The 15,943-nt window shown below is 43.8% G+C and overlaps 1 protein-coding gene across 1 annotated transcript in view; it reads right to left on the bottom strand.

Moving 5' to 3' along the window:
• ZNF318 (zinc finger protein 318) overlaps positions 1–14,433 on the bottom strand; it is a 42,188-nt gene extending 27,755 nt beyond the window's left edge. Inside the window, exons 1-2 of the mRNA XM_008566822.1 lie at positions 14,395–14,433; positions 569–658 (exon numbers count right to left, since the gene is read on the bottom strand). Of these exons, the coding sequence (XP_008565044.1) occupies positions 569–658; positions 14,395–14,433 (129 nt within the window). The remainder of the gene's footprint in view (positions 1–568; positions 659–14,394) is intronic.
• Between the last annotated feature and the right edge of the window lie 1,510 nt (positions 14,434–15,943).

Below are 15,943 nucleotides of genomic sequence, written 5' to 3'. Positions count from 1 at the left end.
GCCGCCACGCGCCGCCCCCGCCGCGGGAGCAGCACCCCCCTTCCTTTGGCCCCGCGCCGCCCCTGGAGCCCGGCCGCGCGCGCTCCCGCGGCCGCGGCTGGCGGTTGGAGGGAGCAAACACGCGTCCGACACTCCCCCCCGCCCTCCGGGGTTCCCCGCTCCTTCACTCAGGGAGCGGCCATAGGAGCCAGGAGAAGTGAGGAGGAGCGCGGAAGCCGGCGTGAGGCCGGGCGAGGGGGAGGAGAAGTGAAGCGCGCGCCCTGCGCTCTGCACGCTCCACCTCCAAGCCCGCAAGATGGCGGCAGCCGAGCCACCCACTTCCCCTCCCCCGGAGACCACGTGACTCCGAGGGCCTCTGCGCGGGTGGGCGGGGCGAAAAGAGGGATTAGCGAGAGAGGACCCCCGAATTCCGGGGATTCTCGAGGCTGAGGGGATGCCTCGTATTTAGAAGAGTTTTCGCTTTATCTCTGCCCCTTAACCCTGTTAATTTATGACGGAACAATAAATGGCTGTAGAGGGCGGGACTATAAACGACCCCAAAACATTAGCTATATAGGAAGTTACGCACCTTGCCAAGGCGGGGACGGGATCTGGGGAGAGCCTCGTCCTCCACTGGGGCCCCAGCCTCCAAGGAAGCAGCACGACCACCATCAGTGGTCTAGAGGTTGAGATTGAGAATGGGAAAGTGAGGGGTGGGAGTGGGGGACAAGAATCAAACCCAAAACACGTCAGTAAATTTTCGAGAGGTCTTTTTCTTTCTTTTCTTTTTAAAAGATGACGGGTAAGGGGACTTCAACACTTGGCTTGGTGTTGTCAGCACCACCCTCAGCCATTGAGCCAACCGGCCATCCCTATATAGGATCCGAACCCGTGGCCTTGGTGTTATCAGCACCGCACTCTCCCAAGTGAGCCACAGGCGGAGAGGTCTTTTTCCCGACCAAGTACCTGTGATCATGGTCAAGATCACTCACCACCAGTGGCCCACGTGGTGACAGACAGGAGGCCTAATGAGTTTTCTGTGAACAAGTCAGGCCCTCCTCCCCTCGTCCACCCCCAATCTGTGACCAGAATTTTCCTAGCTGCCACCTCAGGACTCTGCACCCTAAATACAAAAGTCCAGAAAAGAGCACACAAAAGTACAATTGGCTTTATTGCAATTCTAGAATCAGGCAACACATTATTCCATAAAATAGAATGTGTTCTAAGTGAGCTGAGCAGGGACACTTTGAGTTTATAGGCAGAAAAAGGCTGAAGAAGGCAGAAACAAAGAAAAATCAGATTGGGCATTTCAAAGTTACTTTCTTTGTAAGGTGGGGACAGGGAGACAACAATATGAAAGTAACTGATTAGTTAAATCAGGTTACTTCAGGCTACCTCTTTTTTTTTTTTTTCTTAAATAATTTTATTTATGGGGCCGGCCCGTGGCTCACTTGGGTGAGTGTGGTTCTGATAACGCCAAGGCCACGGGTTCGGATCCCATATAGGGATGGCCAGTTGGCTCACTGGATGAGCATGGTGCTGACAACACCAAGTCAAGGGTTAAGATCCCCTTACTGTTCATCTTAAAAAAAAAAAATTAAATAAATAAATAAATAATTTTATTTATTGAATCAAAATCAGTTATACAGGGCCAACCCTGTGGCTCACTCGGGAGAGTGCAGCACTGGGAGCGCAGCAGCGCTCCCGCCGCGGGGTCGGATCCTATATAGGGATGGCCGGTGAGCTCACTGGCTGAGCGCAGTGTGGGCAACACCAAGCCAAGGGTTGCGATCCCCTTACCGGTCAGAAAAAAAAAAAATCGATTATACATATTTTGGGGGTTGAACATTGAGTTATGTTGATTAAATCAGTATTACTAGCATATATATTGTTACAAATCATAATTATTCTTTATGCCCCTTGTCCAACCTCTCCCCTTCCCACATTCCCTCCACCTCCACTGTCTTATTGCCTAGATTTCTTCTCTCCTTCTGAAAGAATAGTGGTTATTCTGTTAACTTGTTACCTAGATGATCTGTCCAATGCTGAGAGATGTGATCAGGTCCCCCAATATTATCATAGAGCAGATGCTTCTTCTGTCACTCTGAAATGGGTTTTGTGAAAAGAGACATCCTCTTCTTTTCCTTGTCTCTGCTGGTGACTCTTCTTATGTGAATGCACTCCAGTGATTGGCAGACCATCTGCGTGGTGGCTGTGCTGTCTAGCCACTTTTGCAGCAGCCATGGTTATTGTGGTGACTGTGGTGGGCCACCCATGTGGGGGTGCTGTTTTGGCATGCTCCTTGGCACTGGCGGTATGCCTGGTTGTAGGGTGTGTTTCATCCCCTTCTCCTTGCCTTGGGTCCCCTGGCAGGCCCCAAGGTGCTGGCATGTTGTGCCTGGCTGTGGGACGGTGGTCCGGTCCCTGGCTCCACACCCTGGGTCCCTTGGTGGGCCCCAAAGCACTGGCTCAGTGTGCCTGGTTGTGGGAGGGTGGGCTGGTCCCCTTCTCCATGCCCTGGGTCCCTGGGTGGGGCCCAAGGTGCTGGCGTGGTATGCCTGGTTGTGGGAGAGAGGTCCAGTCCTGTTCTCCATGCCATGGCTTCCTGGGTGGGTTCCGAGGTGCTGGCATGTTGTGCCTGGTCGTGGGAGAGAGGTCCAGTCCCCAACTCCATACCCCGGGTCCCTGGGTGGGCCCCAACGTGCTGGCTCAGTGTGCCTGGTTGTGGGAGAGAGGACTGTTCCCCTTCTCCTTACCTCAGGTCCCCAGGCAAGCCCTAAGGTGCTGGCTTGGTGTGCCTGGTTGTGGGAGGGGCATCCAGTCCTCTTCTCCATGCTTCAGTTCCCCAGGCTGGCCCCGAGGCACTGGTGCAGTTTGCCTGGAAGTGGGATTGGGGGTCCAGTCCCCAGATCCAAGCCTCCAGTTCCCAGACAGGCCCCAACGTGCTGGTGGTATGCCTGGCCCGGAACTAATTTTTGTCCTTTGCTTCTAACATGGGGGAACTTCCTGTGGGAACCAGTACTTGAGCTGTGTGGTTGTTTAAATTGCTACTTTGCTGCTGTTTCCCTAGGGAAGGCTTTTTGTGCAGCTCAGGGTTTAATGGTTGACCTTATTGGTACTTCTGGCTCTCCAGATACTCGGTGGATCTATGTTCTGTAGAATCTCTGATCTGGGCCTGAGTTTTTTCATCAAACTGCACCCTGTGCAATTCTGTATTCCCGACCAGTCTCCTCTGAGTGGTCCTGTGCTGATTGGGGGGCAGATCAGCTGTCCTTGCCGTGCCCCAGTGATCCCCTGGTGGGCCTGTCTCCCCCACCGCCCATGCTCCAAACACTTCCCATGTGACGGGCCCTTCACTGGTCCCTTGCGATGACTCACCGGTCTCTGAATGGCTCCCTTTTTTCAGTTGTTCTGGCTCCTCGCTCCTGTGTGGGTCCATGGGAACCCTATTAGTGCTCTTGCTGTCTTGGGGGCTCCCAAGGCCCTCTTCTCTCCTCCCACCTCCAAGTAACTGCATCCGAAGGGCACAGCCGCGGCTTCTGCCGGCTCCTGCTCTATGTGCTCATCAGCTCGAGCCTTAAAGCAGCCACGGCCAGAACTGCTCAAAGCAGCTTTTTCTTTCGCTCATCGTAGTTTCTCTGGCCTTCATGAATTCCATAGGTCTCTCCTCCCCTTCCCCTGAGCTCCAGCGGCCCTGGCTTGGCTGATGTTACATTTTTATAGTTGTAAATTGGTTGATTTGTGGGAGAGAGTGACGCTTTGGACCGTCTATTCCGCCATCTTGATTGGATCTCCCAGGCTCTCTCTTTTATATAAGAATTAAAGCAGAGGGAATTTCATTATCATACCTGTTGAAGAGCAAAACTGGCCTGTTTGGGAAATTGGCTATCTCTCCTGACTTCTCAGGTCAGACCACAACCTAAGTGACATGGAACTTAGCAGGGGTGACTCTGTTTTGATTTTTAGTCTGGTCTGTTGGGGCCTAGTGCAGGGACTTAGTCCAAAACAATGGGCTCTGCCAATTTTTATTTAACACATCATAGCTCAGTAAAAATCAACTGTAATATTTTTACTAGTGGATTTTTCTCACACTCAGCTTACTTCATATAAATCCACAAAAATTATTTTAATGAAAAAACAAAAATTTGCCAAAAGTCTATGCCCTGTCCTTATTAGCCTATATATGGGTTTTGGTTATCCACAATTTTGGTGATATCTGAGTAAATGTGAATCAGTGTGTATGGATACTTAGAATCAATGCACTTTACATTTTGTTATACTCTGTATCAAACTTTTCCTCTTCAATCCTGATTGTGATAGTGAAAATGTCTAGTCTAGGATAACAATCAACGTTTTTAACTTCAGCCAAGCTAAATGTTCTCCCTTTCCCCCAGCTTTCACCTGCTTCAAACTTGAAGCTTGCTGTGATGAAGAGAGGTGTGGTAGGCTTCTCTACATCCCTGCATATCACTCATCAGGGTTTACTCCTCCTCTCCCACCTGCTAGCTGCTATTTCTGACTCTCTTGCCCCCAAGGTTTGGCACAGGAGGAGAAAGGATTAGAGGGAAAGAGCACAGACTTTCCTGGTTGGTGTAGGATGCTGTTATCTTCCAAAATTGGTTCTCTATGGACATGAAGGACTCACAAATGTTGGCTCTTCTTTCTTATGTCACCTTTGTGGGCTTTTTAAGGACTCTTTTGCTGGGACCTAGGTGATGCTCATCCTCTGGTTGACTGCCTATGACTCCACTCCCCAACTCTTTGGCCTTTTGGAGGCTCGCCCCATGTAAAACTCACTCCCCTGGGGGCCCCTTTCCTCTCTGGGCATCCCTCATGGGAAGGATCCCTCTTAAATGACTCCAAGTTGGTTACCTTCTAGGTACACTTGGCTCACAGGATAACTCATGCATATTTGCCCTGATGGCAAGGGCAGTGCAGCTCACTCCCCATGTCTCCCACCTTACTCACCATCCCAGCACAGCTAGTCAGCCAACATCTTGCTTTTGGACTTCACCCAAGTGGGAGTTAAGATATCAGTTCCTGTGGACCTCTAAACCCCAGGAGACACAAGCCAGACATTCTGAGAGGTTATAGTGGAGGCCTTTGTCTCATTTGGCTTTAGGCAGAGGAAAAGACCCCTCTCCCTCCCAGAGTGGCACGAGAGGAAATATAGAGCCCACAGGCAACTCTCCAATACAATCGTCATTCTCTTATATAGACAGAATGTGTATAATTAGTAATGCTAGTTAGTAATGCTAGTTCAGTCTCTTACCATCTCCCTTTAAGATAGTGGAAGGGGAGTATCTCGCATCTATTGTGATGCCTTTGCTGAAACTCCAAAGACAATAGGAAGAACCTAATGACATCTGGTCTCAACTGTTGTCTGTCATCAATTCAAGAAATTCTTATTCGGGCCGGCCCGGTGGCGCACTGGAGAGTGCGCTGCTTGGGAGTGCTGTGGTGCTCCCGCCGAGGGTTCGGATCCCATGTGGAGACTGGTTCCCGCTCACTGGCTGAGCGTGGTGCGGGCGCAACACCGAGGGTTGCGATCCCGTTACCGGTCAGTAAAAAAGACAAAAAGGAAAAAAAAAAGAAAAAAAGAAATTCTTATTCACTTCTGATAAAAATAAAGGGCCGGCCGGGTGGCGCACTGCTACAGTGCGCCGCTTGGGAGCGCGGCGGCGCTCCCGCCGAGGGTTCGGATCCCGCATGCAGACCGGTTCCCGCTCACTGGCTGAGCGAGGTGTGGAAGCAACACCGAGGGTTGTGATCCCGTTGCCGGTCCCGGTCCGGTACGGGCACGACACTGAGGGTTGTGATCCGTTGCCGGACACGAAAAAAGACAAAAAAAATAATAATAATAATGATATGAGTTAAGGTTTTCATACATGCACACACACATACAAACACTCCATAGTAAACATATAGCAATGACAGATAAAACCTGAAAAGAGAAAAGTAAAGAGACCTAGGGTCTCTTCTATGGACTGGATTGTGTCTCCCCAAAATCTGTATGTTAAAGCCCTAACCCTCAGGCCGAGCCCGTGGCGCACTCGGGAGAGTGGGGCGCTGGGAGCGCAGCAGCGCTCCCGCCGCGGGTTCGGGTCCTATGTGGGGATGACTGGTGCGCTCACAGCGCTCACTGGCTGAGCGCAGTGCGGCCGGTCTCAAAAAGGACAAAAAAAAAAAAAAGCCCTAACCCTCAACATTATGGTATTTGGAGATGGGGCCTTTGGGAGGTAATTAGGGTTAGATAAAATCATGAAGGTGGGACCCTCATGATAGGATTAGTGCCCTTATAAGAAGAAAAAGAGACACCAGAACTGTCTCTTTGCCATATAAGGAGACAGGGAGAGGGCAGCCATCAGCAAGCCAGGAAGAAAGCCCTCGCCAGGAACTGAACTGTCAGGCACCTTGCTCTTGGACCTCCTAGTCTCTAGAACCATAAGAAATAAATGTTATTTAAGCCACCTGGTATTTTGTTACAGCAGCCCAAGCAGGCTAATACACTCTGCAACCAAATAACTCCACCCCTATGACTGTGCTAAAGTTACAGACCTCCTGGGCTTTAAAACGAGTCTAGAAGCAAGGGTAGCAGCCAGAGATCTGGCTTCTGTAAGCACCTTCCAGGAGGTGGAAAACCTGGACCAGGTTTTCAGATTGAAGCCAAGGGTACTCCTGTTCCTACATGCGAGTTGAATAAAACTATTGCCAACTTTCTGCTTGGGGCTATAGCTTTATGGGAAGCTGTGTGCCAAATGGGTGGGAAGATAAAAACATTGACAGTCTTTAGATAAAAACAGCCTAGGCACTCCCTGCTCAGTGACTGGAATGGCAACACCCTGATATTACCAGTATTCCTGTACACCAGTATTAACCAATTAGAAAACATGATTTTATGTTAAACATGGTGGACTCAATCATGCATTTATCACCATTAAGTTCCTAACCCTACTAAAATGACAGTAAAGAGTTTTGTTTGCTTTTTAAGGTATGAATCCAGATATGCAACCTGGAAGTATGACAGAGATAATTTCCATAGTATGGAATTTTGATCAAAAAGAGACAGGAACCAATAAATAATTTTTGCTCCTTTCCTCCCCTACCTCACTTTTCCCAGGATAGTCTTGAGATACATGTGTCTTCAGATACATTTTGTTTACTGAGGTCACAGTCCCCAGATTGAGCAATCAGTTTAATTTAATGTTGTTCAGGTCAATGAAATATCCTTATGGTGGCTCTTTTTCCTTCTCTGTTTCACTCCCCTTTTCCCTTACAGTTGCTCCCTGGACTCCCTCATAGTAAAATCAGGCTCTGGTTTCTGGAGAACCCAGGCTAACACAACTAATGAGGAAAGAAAAAAAGATATATTTGACTTTATTAAAATTAAGAACTTCTGTTTATCAAAAGACACCATTAAGAGAATGGGGTGGGAAGAGATAAATGCCACACATGAAAAGGACTCATGTTGCAATATATTCTTATAAACAACAGCTATAAAACAATAAGAAAAAAAACAGATACCCCAATAGAAATATATGGATAAAATACTTGAGTAAGTGCACAAAAAAAGAAATTCAAATGGCTATTGAACATACAGTACCTCACAGGTACTCATGAAAATGCAAAGTAAAACCACTTCATACTTACCAACATGGCCAAAATTATAGATGTTGGTGAGGATGTGGAACAAGGGACATTCTCATATGCTGAATGTGAAAGTATATACCAGTATAGCCACTTTGGAAAACAATTTGGCATTTCTACTAAAGTCGAGATGACTATGTCATTCTATTCCTAGGTATATACTTCTGAGTAAAAGACTTGAGGGGGCTTCTGGGATCCTGGTAATATTTTATTTCTTGATCTAAGGGTGTTCATTTTGTGATGATTCATCAAGCTGTACACTTAAGATTTTTGTACTTTCCTATATATTAGGTTTCAATTTTAAAAGTTTGTAAAAAAGGAGGAGGGAGAGGAGGAGATAAAGTCCTTCTTCTCACAGAACTTAAAGTCAAGCTGACGAAACAAAAATTAATTATAAACTTATGGCTATGATAAGTACCATGAAGGAAAAGTACCAGATGGTCTACGAACATGTAGCAAGGAGATCTGCTATGTTCAAAGAGGTTAGGGAGGACTTCCATGCGAAGTAATGTTTGAGCTGAGATCTCAAAGTGAGTAGGAGGTAGAAGCAAGAGTAAAGCCTCATACATGTTGCTTTGTGTTGCTTTGCCCCCCCACGGATTTGTCACCCCACTTTCCCTGGGTGATGGAGATGCAAAGGATTACTCAAAGCCCATCTCTACTGAGCAGTGAGAGGCCTTGAAGTGATTAATCTCCTGGAACCCTCAAGAGAGAGGCATTCCTTCCTTGGGAAATTAACAACGAATTGAGGTTCTCTTCCTGCATTTATTTTCCAGACCAGGAAGTTACAGGAAGAGACATAGGTGGGGTTATAGTTTAACAGTATAGGTTGGTAACTTTCAGTGAAACAAGTCAGATGACATTCCAGTAAGGCAATGAAGTGGTCCTATCAACAACAGTTTGATCTTAGCAAACATTCCTTCTTAACAGCAATTTCTCAGTAGCTTTACACAACAATCGGTAACTAGTCTGTCTTTGAGCAAGCAACCTGCTGTGCCACAATCCTTATCTTGTAGCAGAGACTTATAGCCTGAGGGAAATTTCTAGTCCTTGCAAGGTCAATATTTGAAACTGCAAGGCCTTGGAAAACCAGGCCCTATGAAGAACATATGCTTTTTTAGTATATTCCACATGTATGCAGAGGGAACACTTTATCCAGTGCCTCCCAACAGTTACCTTTTTCCTTTTTCCTTGGCTCTGTCTACTCTAGCCATCTACCTGGCTCCCACCCATCCTCACCCCAGGGTTGAGAAGGACCATTTCTTGACACAATTGTAACCCATCTCTGACATAAAGTTTGAGAAGCTCAGCTGTATGCAAATGCTCCATAGCAGGAGAAACCATGGTGATGTGGGAGACCAGACAGAAAGCCAGTGTGACTTCAGAACAGAGAGCAAAAAAGAATGGTGAGAAATGGACCTGAAGAGGTAGGCAGAGGTTAACCATGTCCACTATATTAAATATTTTTAACATTAATCCATGTTCATGCCTGCGTACATGTTGTACTTGACCAAACTGTTTAATCCTGTTGTATATTTTTAAAGGACAAGATTGACAAGGTGCAACTGGCTCAGATGATGTGACTGATAGCACATATCCAAGCAAGCTCATATGCCTGATGACTCCAGCCTGGTATACATAAAGTTTGGCCAGGAGAAGGACAGTTAACCCTCCAGAAAGAATGATGTGATGCTCAACTCACTCGAGTTATTATCTAGAATAGTGATCCCTTGTTTGTAGGATTGCCAGAGAAAATAGTGGTTTTTGTTTTCTTTTGTTTTTTGGGCAGCTGACTGGTAAGGGAACCCAAACCCTCAACCTTAGTATTATAGCCCATCATGCAACCAGCTGAACTAATTGGCCAGCCAATACTGTATTTTTATTAACTAAATCTGGCAACCCTACCTGTTAATATCTTGGAAACCCATTTCTCTTTCTATCCATGAAATTATTACTGATCTAGTTGCTGTGCTTCCTGCCTGTACCAACATCCTCCTGACTTATGGTGAAATGGTTAATCAAGTAAATGTTATGTATGTTTTACCACAGTAAAGAAAGACATGTACAAAGATGTTCTTATAATAGTCAAATTCTTTAAGTAAACTCAGTTGGATTTACTCAATAGTGATTGCATCTGCTTTTTTTCATCAATATGGCCTACTGTTGCAGTGGTGCTATAAAAATCATTAACAAAATAAAAACTCAGATCAAAAAAGAAATCATAGTAAAAATTAGCAAGCACTTAGAACTGAATGATAATGGGTATACTACATATTGAAACTCATGGGATGGCACTTGTCAAACTCATCAAATGTACATTTAATATTTGTGTATTTCATTGCATATAAACTTTACCTTAAAAATAACTACAAATACTGAAATCTGACAGCATTGATCAAGAAAAAAAGAGAGAGGGCCCAAATAAACAATCTTAGAATGAAAATGGGGATACAGATAAGTTACACTCAGGGAACTAGCCCTTCCAGTACCTTTGTGTGAGTTAGGAAAAAGTACCTCTCTGGGTGGTTGAAGCTCTAAGCCTAGGTTCATTGGAAAGTTGAGTACAGGCTGATCCCATTCATTTATTGTCCAGATTATCTTGTGCAGTAAACAACCTGCACAGCTGTATTGGCAGCCTTGTATCAGCATAGTTTAAAAACTCATGAGATAATGTGAACAACTTTGTGCCAATTAATTTGAAAACTTGAACAAATGATTAATTTCCTTGAAAAGTATAATTTTCCCAACTATATCAAAGAGAAATAGACAGTTTGAATAAACCTATAACGATTAAAGAAATCAAATCAGTAGTTACAAAATCTACTTATAAAAAGTGTGGAGTTAATTTTTCCCCTATGGTCTAGCATAATTAAAAACCATTAGAATCATCTGTTTGCTAAAAGATAGATATAACACAGCTGTGAAACCATCTGGTTCTGATGCCTTCTTAAAGGGTAAATCTGTAATCATCTTCCTGATCCTTTTTATGGTGATTGGTCTTTTCAAGTTTCTTATTTATTCATAAGTCAATTTTGGTAATTTTTTTTCTTGGAGAATATCCATTTCCACTAGTTTTTCAAATGTGTTGCCATAGAGTTGCATATAATTCTTTCAATCTCTTTTGTGTCTAAGAATGTGTCTCCTTTCTCATTCCTAACCTTGATGTTTTTGCTCACTTTTTCTCTAACCAGGATCATGAAATGTTGATCTATTTTATTGGTCTTTTCAAAGAATTAGCTTTTGGGACGGCCTGTGGCTCACTCGGGAGAGTGCGGTGCTGATAACACCAAGGCCACAGGTTCGGATCCTATATACGGATGGCCGGTTCGCTCACTGGCTGAGCGTGGTGCTGACAACACCAAGTCAAGGGTTGAGATCCCCTTACCGGTCATCTTTTAAAAAAAAAAAAGAAAAGAATTAGCTTTTGAATTTATTTTTTTCCTTTCTACTATTCTTTTTGTTTTCCAATTCATTATTTTCAGTTTTTACCTATATTATTTCTCTCTTCCTTAGGTTTATTTTGTCATTCTTTTCCTACTTTAAAATGGGCAATGAATTGTTTTTTTGAAAAATGTTCTTTCACAGAACATTCAACTGAAAGCATTTAAGGCCATACAATACCTTTTTCTATCTGCTTTAGGATAGTATATACAATACTCTCTTTTTTCATTGCTTTCTAGATAGTTTATCATTTCAGATTTTTAAAACTTGCAAATAAAATTATTATTAAATTAGAGAGAACCAAACACCTTAATTCTAAGTAAAGTTATTCTGTAGACATGGTTTCTTTACAAAACAAGACACATTAATCACTCCTAATTTTAGAGCTTCCTCAAAGTAATTAATTTGATTTACACACATACACACTCATTAGACCTAAGTCTGTCTTCTCAGAAGATTTGTTGGAAAATAGCAACATAAAAATAACTGTGTAAATGGAAAATATGGGCCTGAAGGGTTTCAGCCTTCCAATAACACAGATGGTTGTTCTAGAAAAACTCCAATAAAAAGTTTTATTCTGTGATTTGAATAAATCTTAATTTAAGACTATAAATGTAAAGATTACTGAGCTAATCTTAACACACTTGGTATCCAGGCTAATAATAGAAAAGTACTGCCTAAGGCTATCCCTGTTTCCTATTAATTATCATTTTAATTTTTATTTCCTCTTGATCTAAAGACAATGTAGGGATATGCTCTTTTTTCTTTTTTCCTTTGTATATTTTGCATACTTTTATTTTGAAAAGGTACAAACTGTAGAGCTTTTTGTTGTTGTTGAATGTTTTGAGAGTAAATTGCTACCTGTTGGTCTATTGCTCCTGAGTATTTTAGTATGTATTTCTCAAAATAAGGACATTCTCTTACATTAACTCAAATACAATACAAATTAACACTAATACATAACTATCATTTAATACTCAGACCCCATTCAAGAGTCTACAGTTGTCCAGTGTAGCAGACATTGTTAGTTCCTACCTAATTTCCATGTCTTCTTTATGGGTTGAACCGTGTTCCCCAGAGAAAGATATGTTGGAGTCCTAACCCTAGTATGTCAGAATGTGAGCTTATTTGGAGACAAGAAAGCAATAAATGCCACTGGACCATTCACTTTATTTTATTTATTTATTTACTTATATATTCAAAGATGACCGGTAAGGGGATCTTAACCCTTGACTTGGTGTTGTCGGCACCACGCTCTTCCAAGTGACCTAACCGGCCATCCCTATACAGGGATCCGAACTCATGGCCTTGGTGTTATCAGCACCACACTCTCCCAAGTGAGCCATGGGCTGGCCCTGCAAACCTCATTTCTTTCTTTTTTTTTTTTTTTTAATAAAAGATGACTGGTAAGGGGATCTTAACCCTTGACTTGGTGTTGTCAACACCACGCTCACCCAGTGAGCGAACCGGCCATCCCTATGTGGGATCCGAACACGGGGCCTTGGTGTTATCAGCACTGCACTCTCCCGAGTGAGCCACGGGCCGGCCCTGCAAACCTCATTTCTGAGGGACCCAAGCCCTTGGGGTTCCTGCCTATATATGGGGTTGAAGAAGTCTTTCATTAACTTTTAGTTCTGAACACGGTTGTATGATGATACACTTTGGGGGGTCTCCTGTGTCCCTTCTATATACCTCTTGACCCCAGTGTGTAACCACAATCTTATTTTTTCTCAAAAATTAGGATTAATGACTCTAGTCAGCACCATAGCTTCTTTTTCCCCTGTCGATCCCCTGCAGTGAGGATCCTAGAATGGCCAAGTGGCAATCTCACCCCAAACTGTTGTGCCTACTGGTGGAACCTTTCCCACTAGCAGAGCTCAGAGTTGATGAATGATGTTGTAGATACAATAAAGTTTCCCAGAGATGTCCACGTCTTGATCCCCAAAACCTGTGAATGTGTTACATGGCAAGAGGGAATTAAGGTTGCAGATAGAATTAAGGTTGCTAATCAGCTGACCTGAAGATGGAGAGATTATCCTGTATTATCCAGGTGGTTCTGATGTAATCACCAGTGGCTACCTTGTAAAAGAAAGAGGGAGTCAGGAGAGTCAGTGTCAGAGTGATACAGCATGGAAAAGATTCAATCAGCCATTGCTGGCTTTGAAAATAGAAGGGGGCCATGAGCCAAGAAATGTGGGCAGCCTCTAGAAGCTGGAAAAGGCAAGAGAACAGATTCACCCTTAGAGCTTCCAGAAGTATTGCAGCCCTGACAACACATTGATTTTAGCCCAGTGTGACCTATTTCAGATTTCTGACCACCAGACTGGTAAGATAATAAATATGTCTTGTTTTTAGCCACTTAGTCTGTAGTAATTTGTTACAGATACAAGTGTAATTTTAAGAGGCACCACCTCACTTATACACCTCATCCCCAGACTTGTGTATTTTGGATATGAGAGAAATAGCTCCATATTGCTGGTCACTAGTTCAGTGAATATGCCACATTCTGTGGGATAGCACTCTAATCTTACAAGATATTGTCCCCAGCTGGCAAAATAATTAAGACCTCAATAGGCCTATTCTATGAAGCCAGCTGGAATACACAGTAAGACTTAGGAATCCTATGAGAGCTGAATTATATATCCCAACTGCCTTCTTTCTCTGTAAAAGTATTCCCTTGGTCAAAAGCATTGTTGTGTGACATGTCATCTTGAATGCCTTATAGGGCATTTAGTAAGTCTCTGGATGGTGGTGCTGGCAAAAATAAAGCAGAGAAAATGTATAGAAATCCAAAGTAAGTTTCTCCTACAATGAAGACAAGTTGCTTCCCCTTCAACGAGGGAAGGGGTCCAAGGTAGCGGTAGCCAGATCAGTCTTAGTGTGAGAAAGTCCCTGTTGTTGAGCCTTTGCATCGCCCCTGTCAATGGCCCCATAGTCCCTTTGTTCATGACATCATCTCTGGTGTAACTAGAGTGGAGGACTGACGCCATCCACAGAGCATGCCATGTTATCTTTCTGATTGTTGAGAGCCTCTTCTACTAATGAGACACAAAAATTCTCATTATAGTAGATTGGTTTGCTCAACATATATTCTAAACTCCTTCTAGTGTGCCTTTCTGTACTCATCTAAAAAGCTAAAAATTATGTCTCAGACCCCGTTGCAGTTATTGTTCCAGATTCTATTGAGATTTGCCAATCAGTTACAGTTATATTGGACTTGAATGTGAAACTGAATTAACAGTGATGTGGAGAGGGAGAGAGGCAGGATGTGAAATATCCACTTTGCTGCTACGGATCATGGCACAGAAAGTATGGTTCTGTGGTTACCAGTTTGCTGATTTGCTGGTTTCCTGAAGTGGCAGCCATAGCCCTAGAGCCTCCAGAAGTATCACAGCCCCGATGACACCTTGATTTTAGCCCAGAGAGATCCAGTTTGGAATTCTGACTGCCAGAACTGTAAGATGATAAAAAATGTGTTGTTTTTAGCCACCTAGTTCATAATGATTTGTTACAGATACAAGTGTACTTTTAAGAGGTACCCCCTTACTTATACACCTATAGAAAGCATGGTACACATGCTTTAGGAAACACATGTACACCAGAGGGTGGGGAGATTAAAGCACAAAGGCCTTTCATTTCACTGATGTTTCTTGGTGTTCAGTAGTCTTGCATACAAAATGGATAAGTTGCTTTATTTGTGCTACAACAGCAGAATCAGTGAGATCCAGGGGGCAGAGAGTGTTTCTGTAAGCTCCATCTGAAGCTTGTTCCTCTAGGCCTCCCAAATATTGTGTAAACCACTTCATCTCTGGTAATAACTCCCTTTTCTCTTAAACTAGATAGAGTGGTGTCTGTGGTCTTAAACTGAATTAGGACAGATATTGTCACATTTGGGACCCATTATGAGAGGTTCAGCCACATGATGCTTTTGCAAACTTTCTTTCAATTTTACTTCCAATTCCCTAGTCATCTAGACAAACCATTAACCTTTTTCCAAGAATCAGTGCAGATTCTTACCTCAGGCCCTTTCTCCTTCTGGGAAAACTAGACAGATATATGTATTCCTTAAAGTCCTGCCTATCTGCAGTGTCCTCCAGGTTTACTGTTGATTCGGAGCCATAATATCACAGCAGTTAATTTCTTTCTAATGCTAGCATATCAGGTAAAGAGAGCTATAAACTAGTCTTGACTTTCCCCCACCACAGTTAACAGGGCTCATTTCATCAAGTCATGGTGGTGGAAGAAATAGCAATGCAGCAGAAGTAGGGGTGTGGGTACTGGGATTCACTTGTGTCTTCAGTGTCTGCTCTAGCCTCATTCCGCATATATCATTTCTATTTAAGGATGGATCCATACCCAGCTTCATACCTAGGAAGACCAGAAAATAGCCAGCTCATGATGAACAACTTGAACTCCATGATCACACTGTGTTCAAGGCCCAGCAGCAAGCTAAGAGCTGATTCTCAAAGGAAAAATATTTACTTGCCAATATCGTGGTCAAAGGACCTCTGTTGTGATTCTCCTGTCAGGACCTGCCGCAGGATCCATACAGTATCTCACTCTCCACAAACATTTTGCACATCATAAGAACCATAAGGACTAAGTTATACTGCAGTCTAGACCAGCTGGAGAATCTTTTCTTCCTCCGAATCTGTCAAAAGTGGTTTCATTTCAGGTGACCAGGTAAGGAGGTCAGAGCAGTAAACCCAAATATGGTAAACATTGCCTCTGAACTCACCCAAGTGGTGTGACTTTTTTGCTTGTTTAGGTATAGGTAGCACAAATAAAGCAACTTGTCTTTCGCTTTGGAGAGGACACCTGTATGCAAGATTACTAAATGTCAGTGAAGTGGAAGGCCTTTGTATTTCAGTCTCCC

Source organism: Galeopterus variegatus, unplaced genomic scaffold (genome assembly GCF_000696425.1).
Source record: "Galeopterus variegatus unplaced genomic scaffold, G_variegatus-3.0.2 Scaffold269, whole genome shotgun sequence".
Classification (NCBI taxonomy): Eukaryota; Metazoa; Chordata; class Mammalia; order Dermoptera; family Cynocephalidae; genus Galeopterus; species Galeopterus variegatus.
The sequence above is the reverse complement of the archived record's forward strand: the minus strand, read 5'-3'. Positions and strand labels throughout refer to the sequence as shown.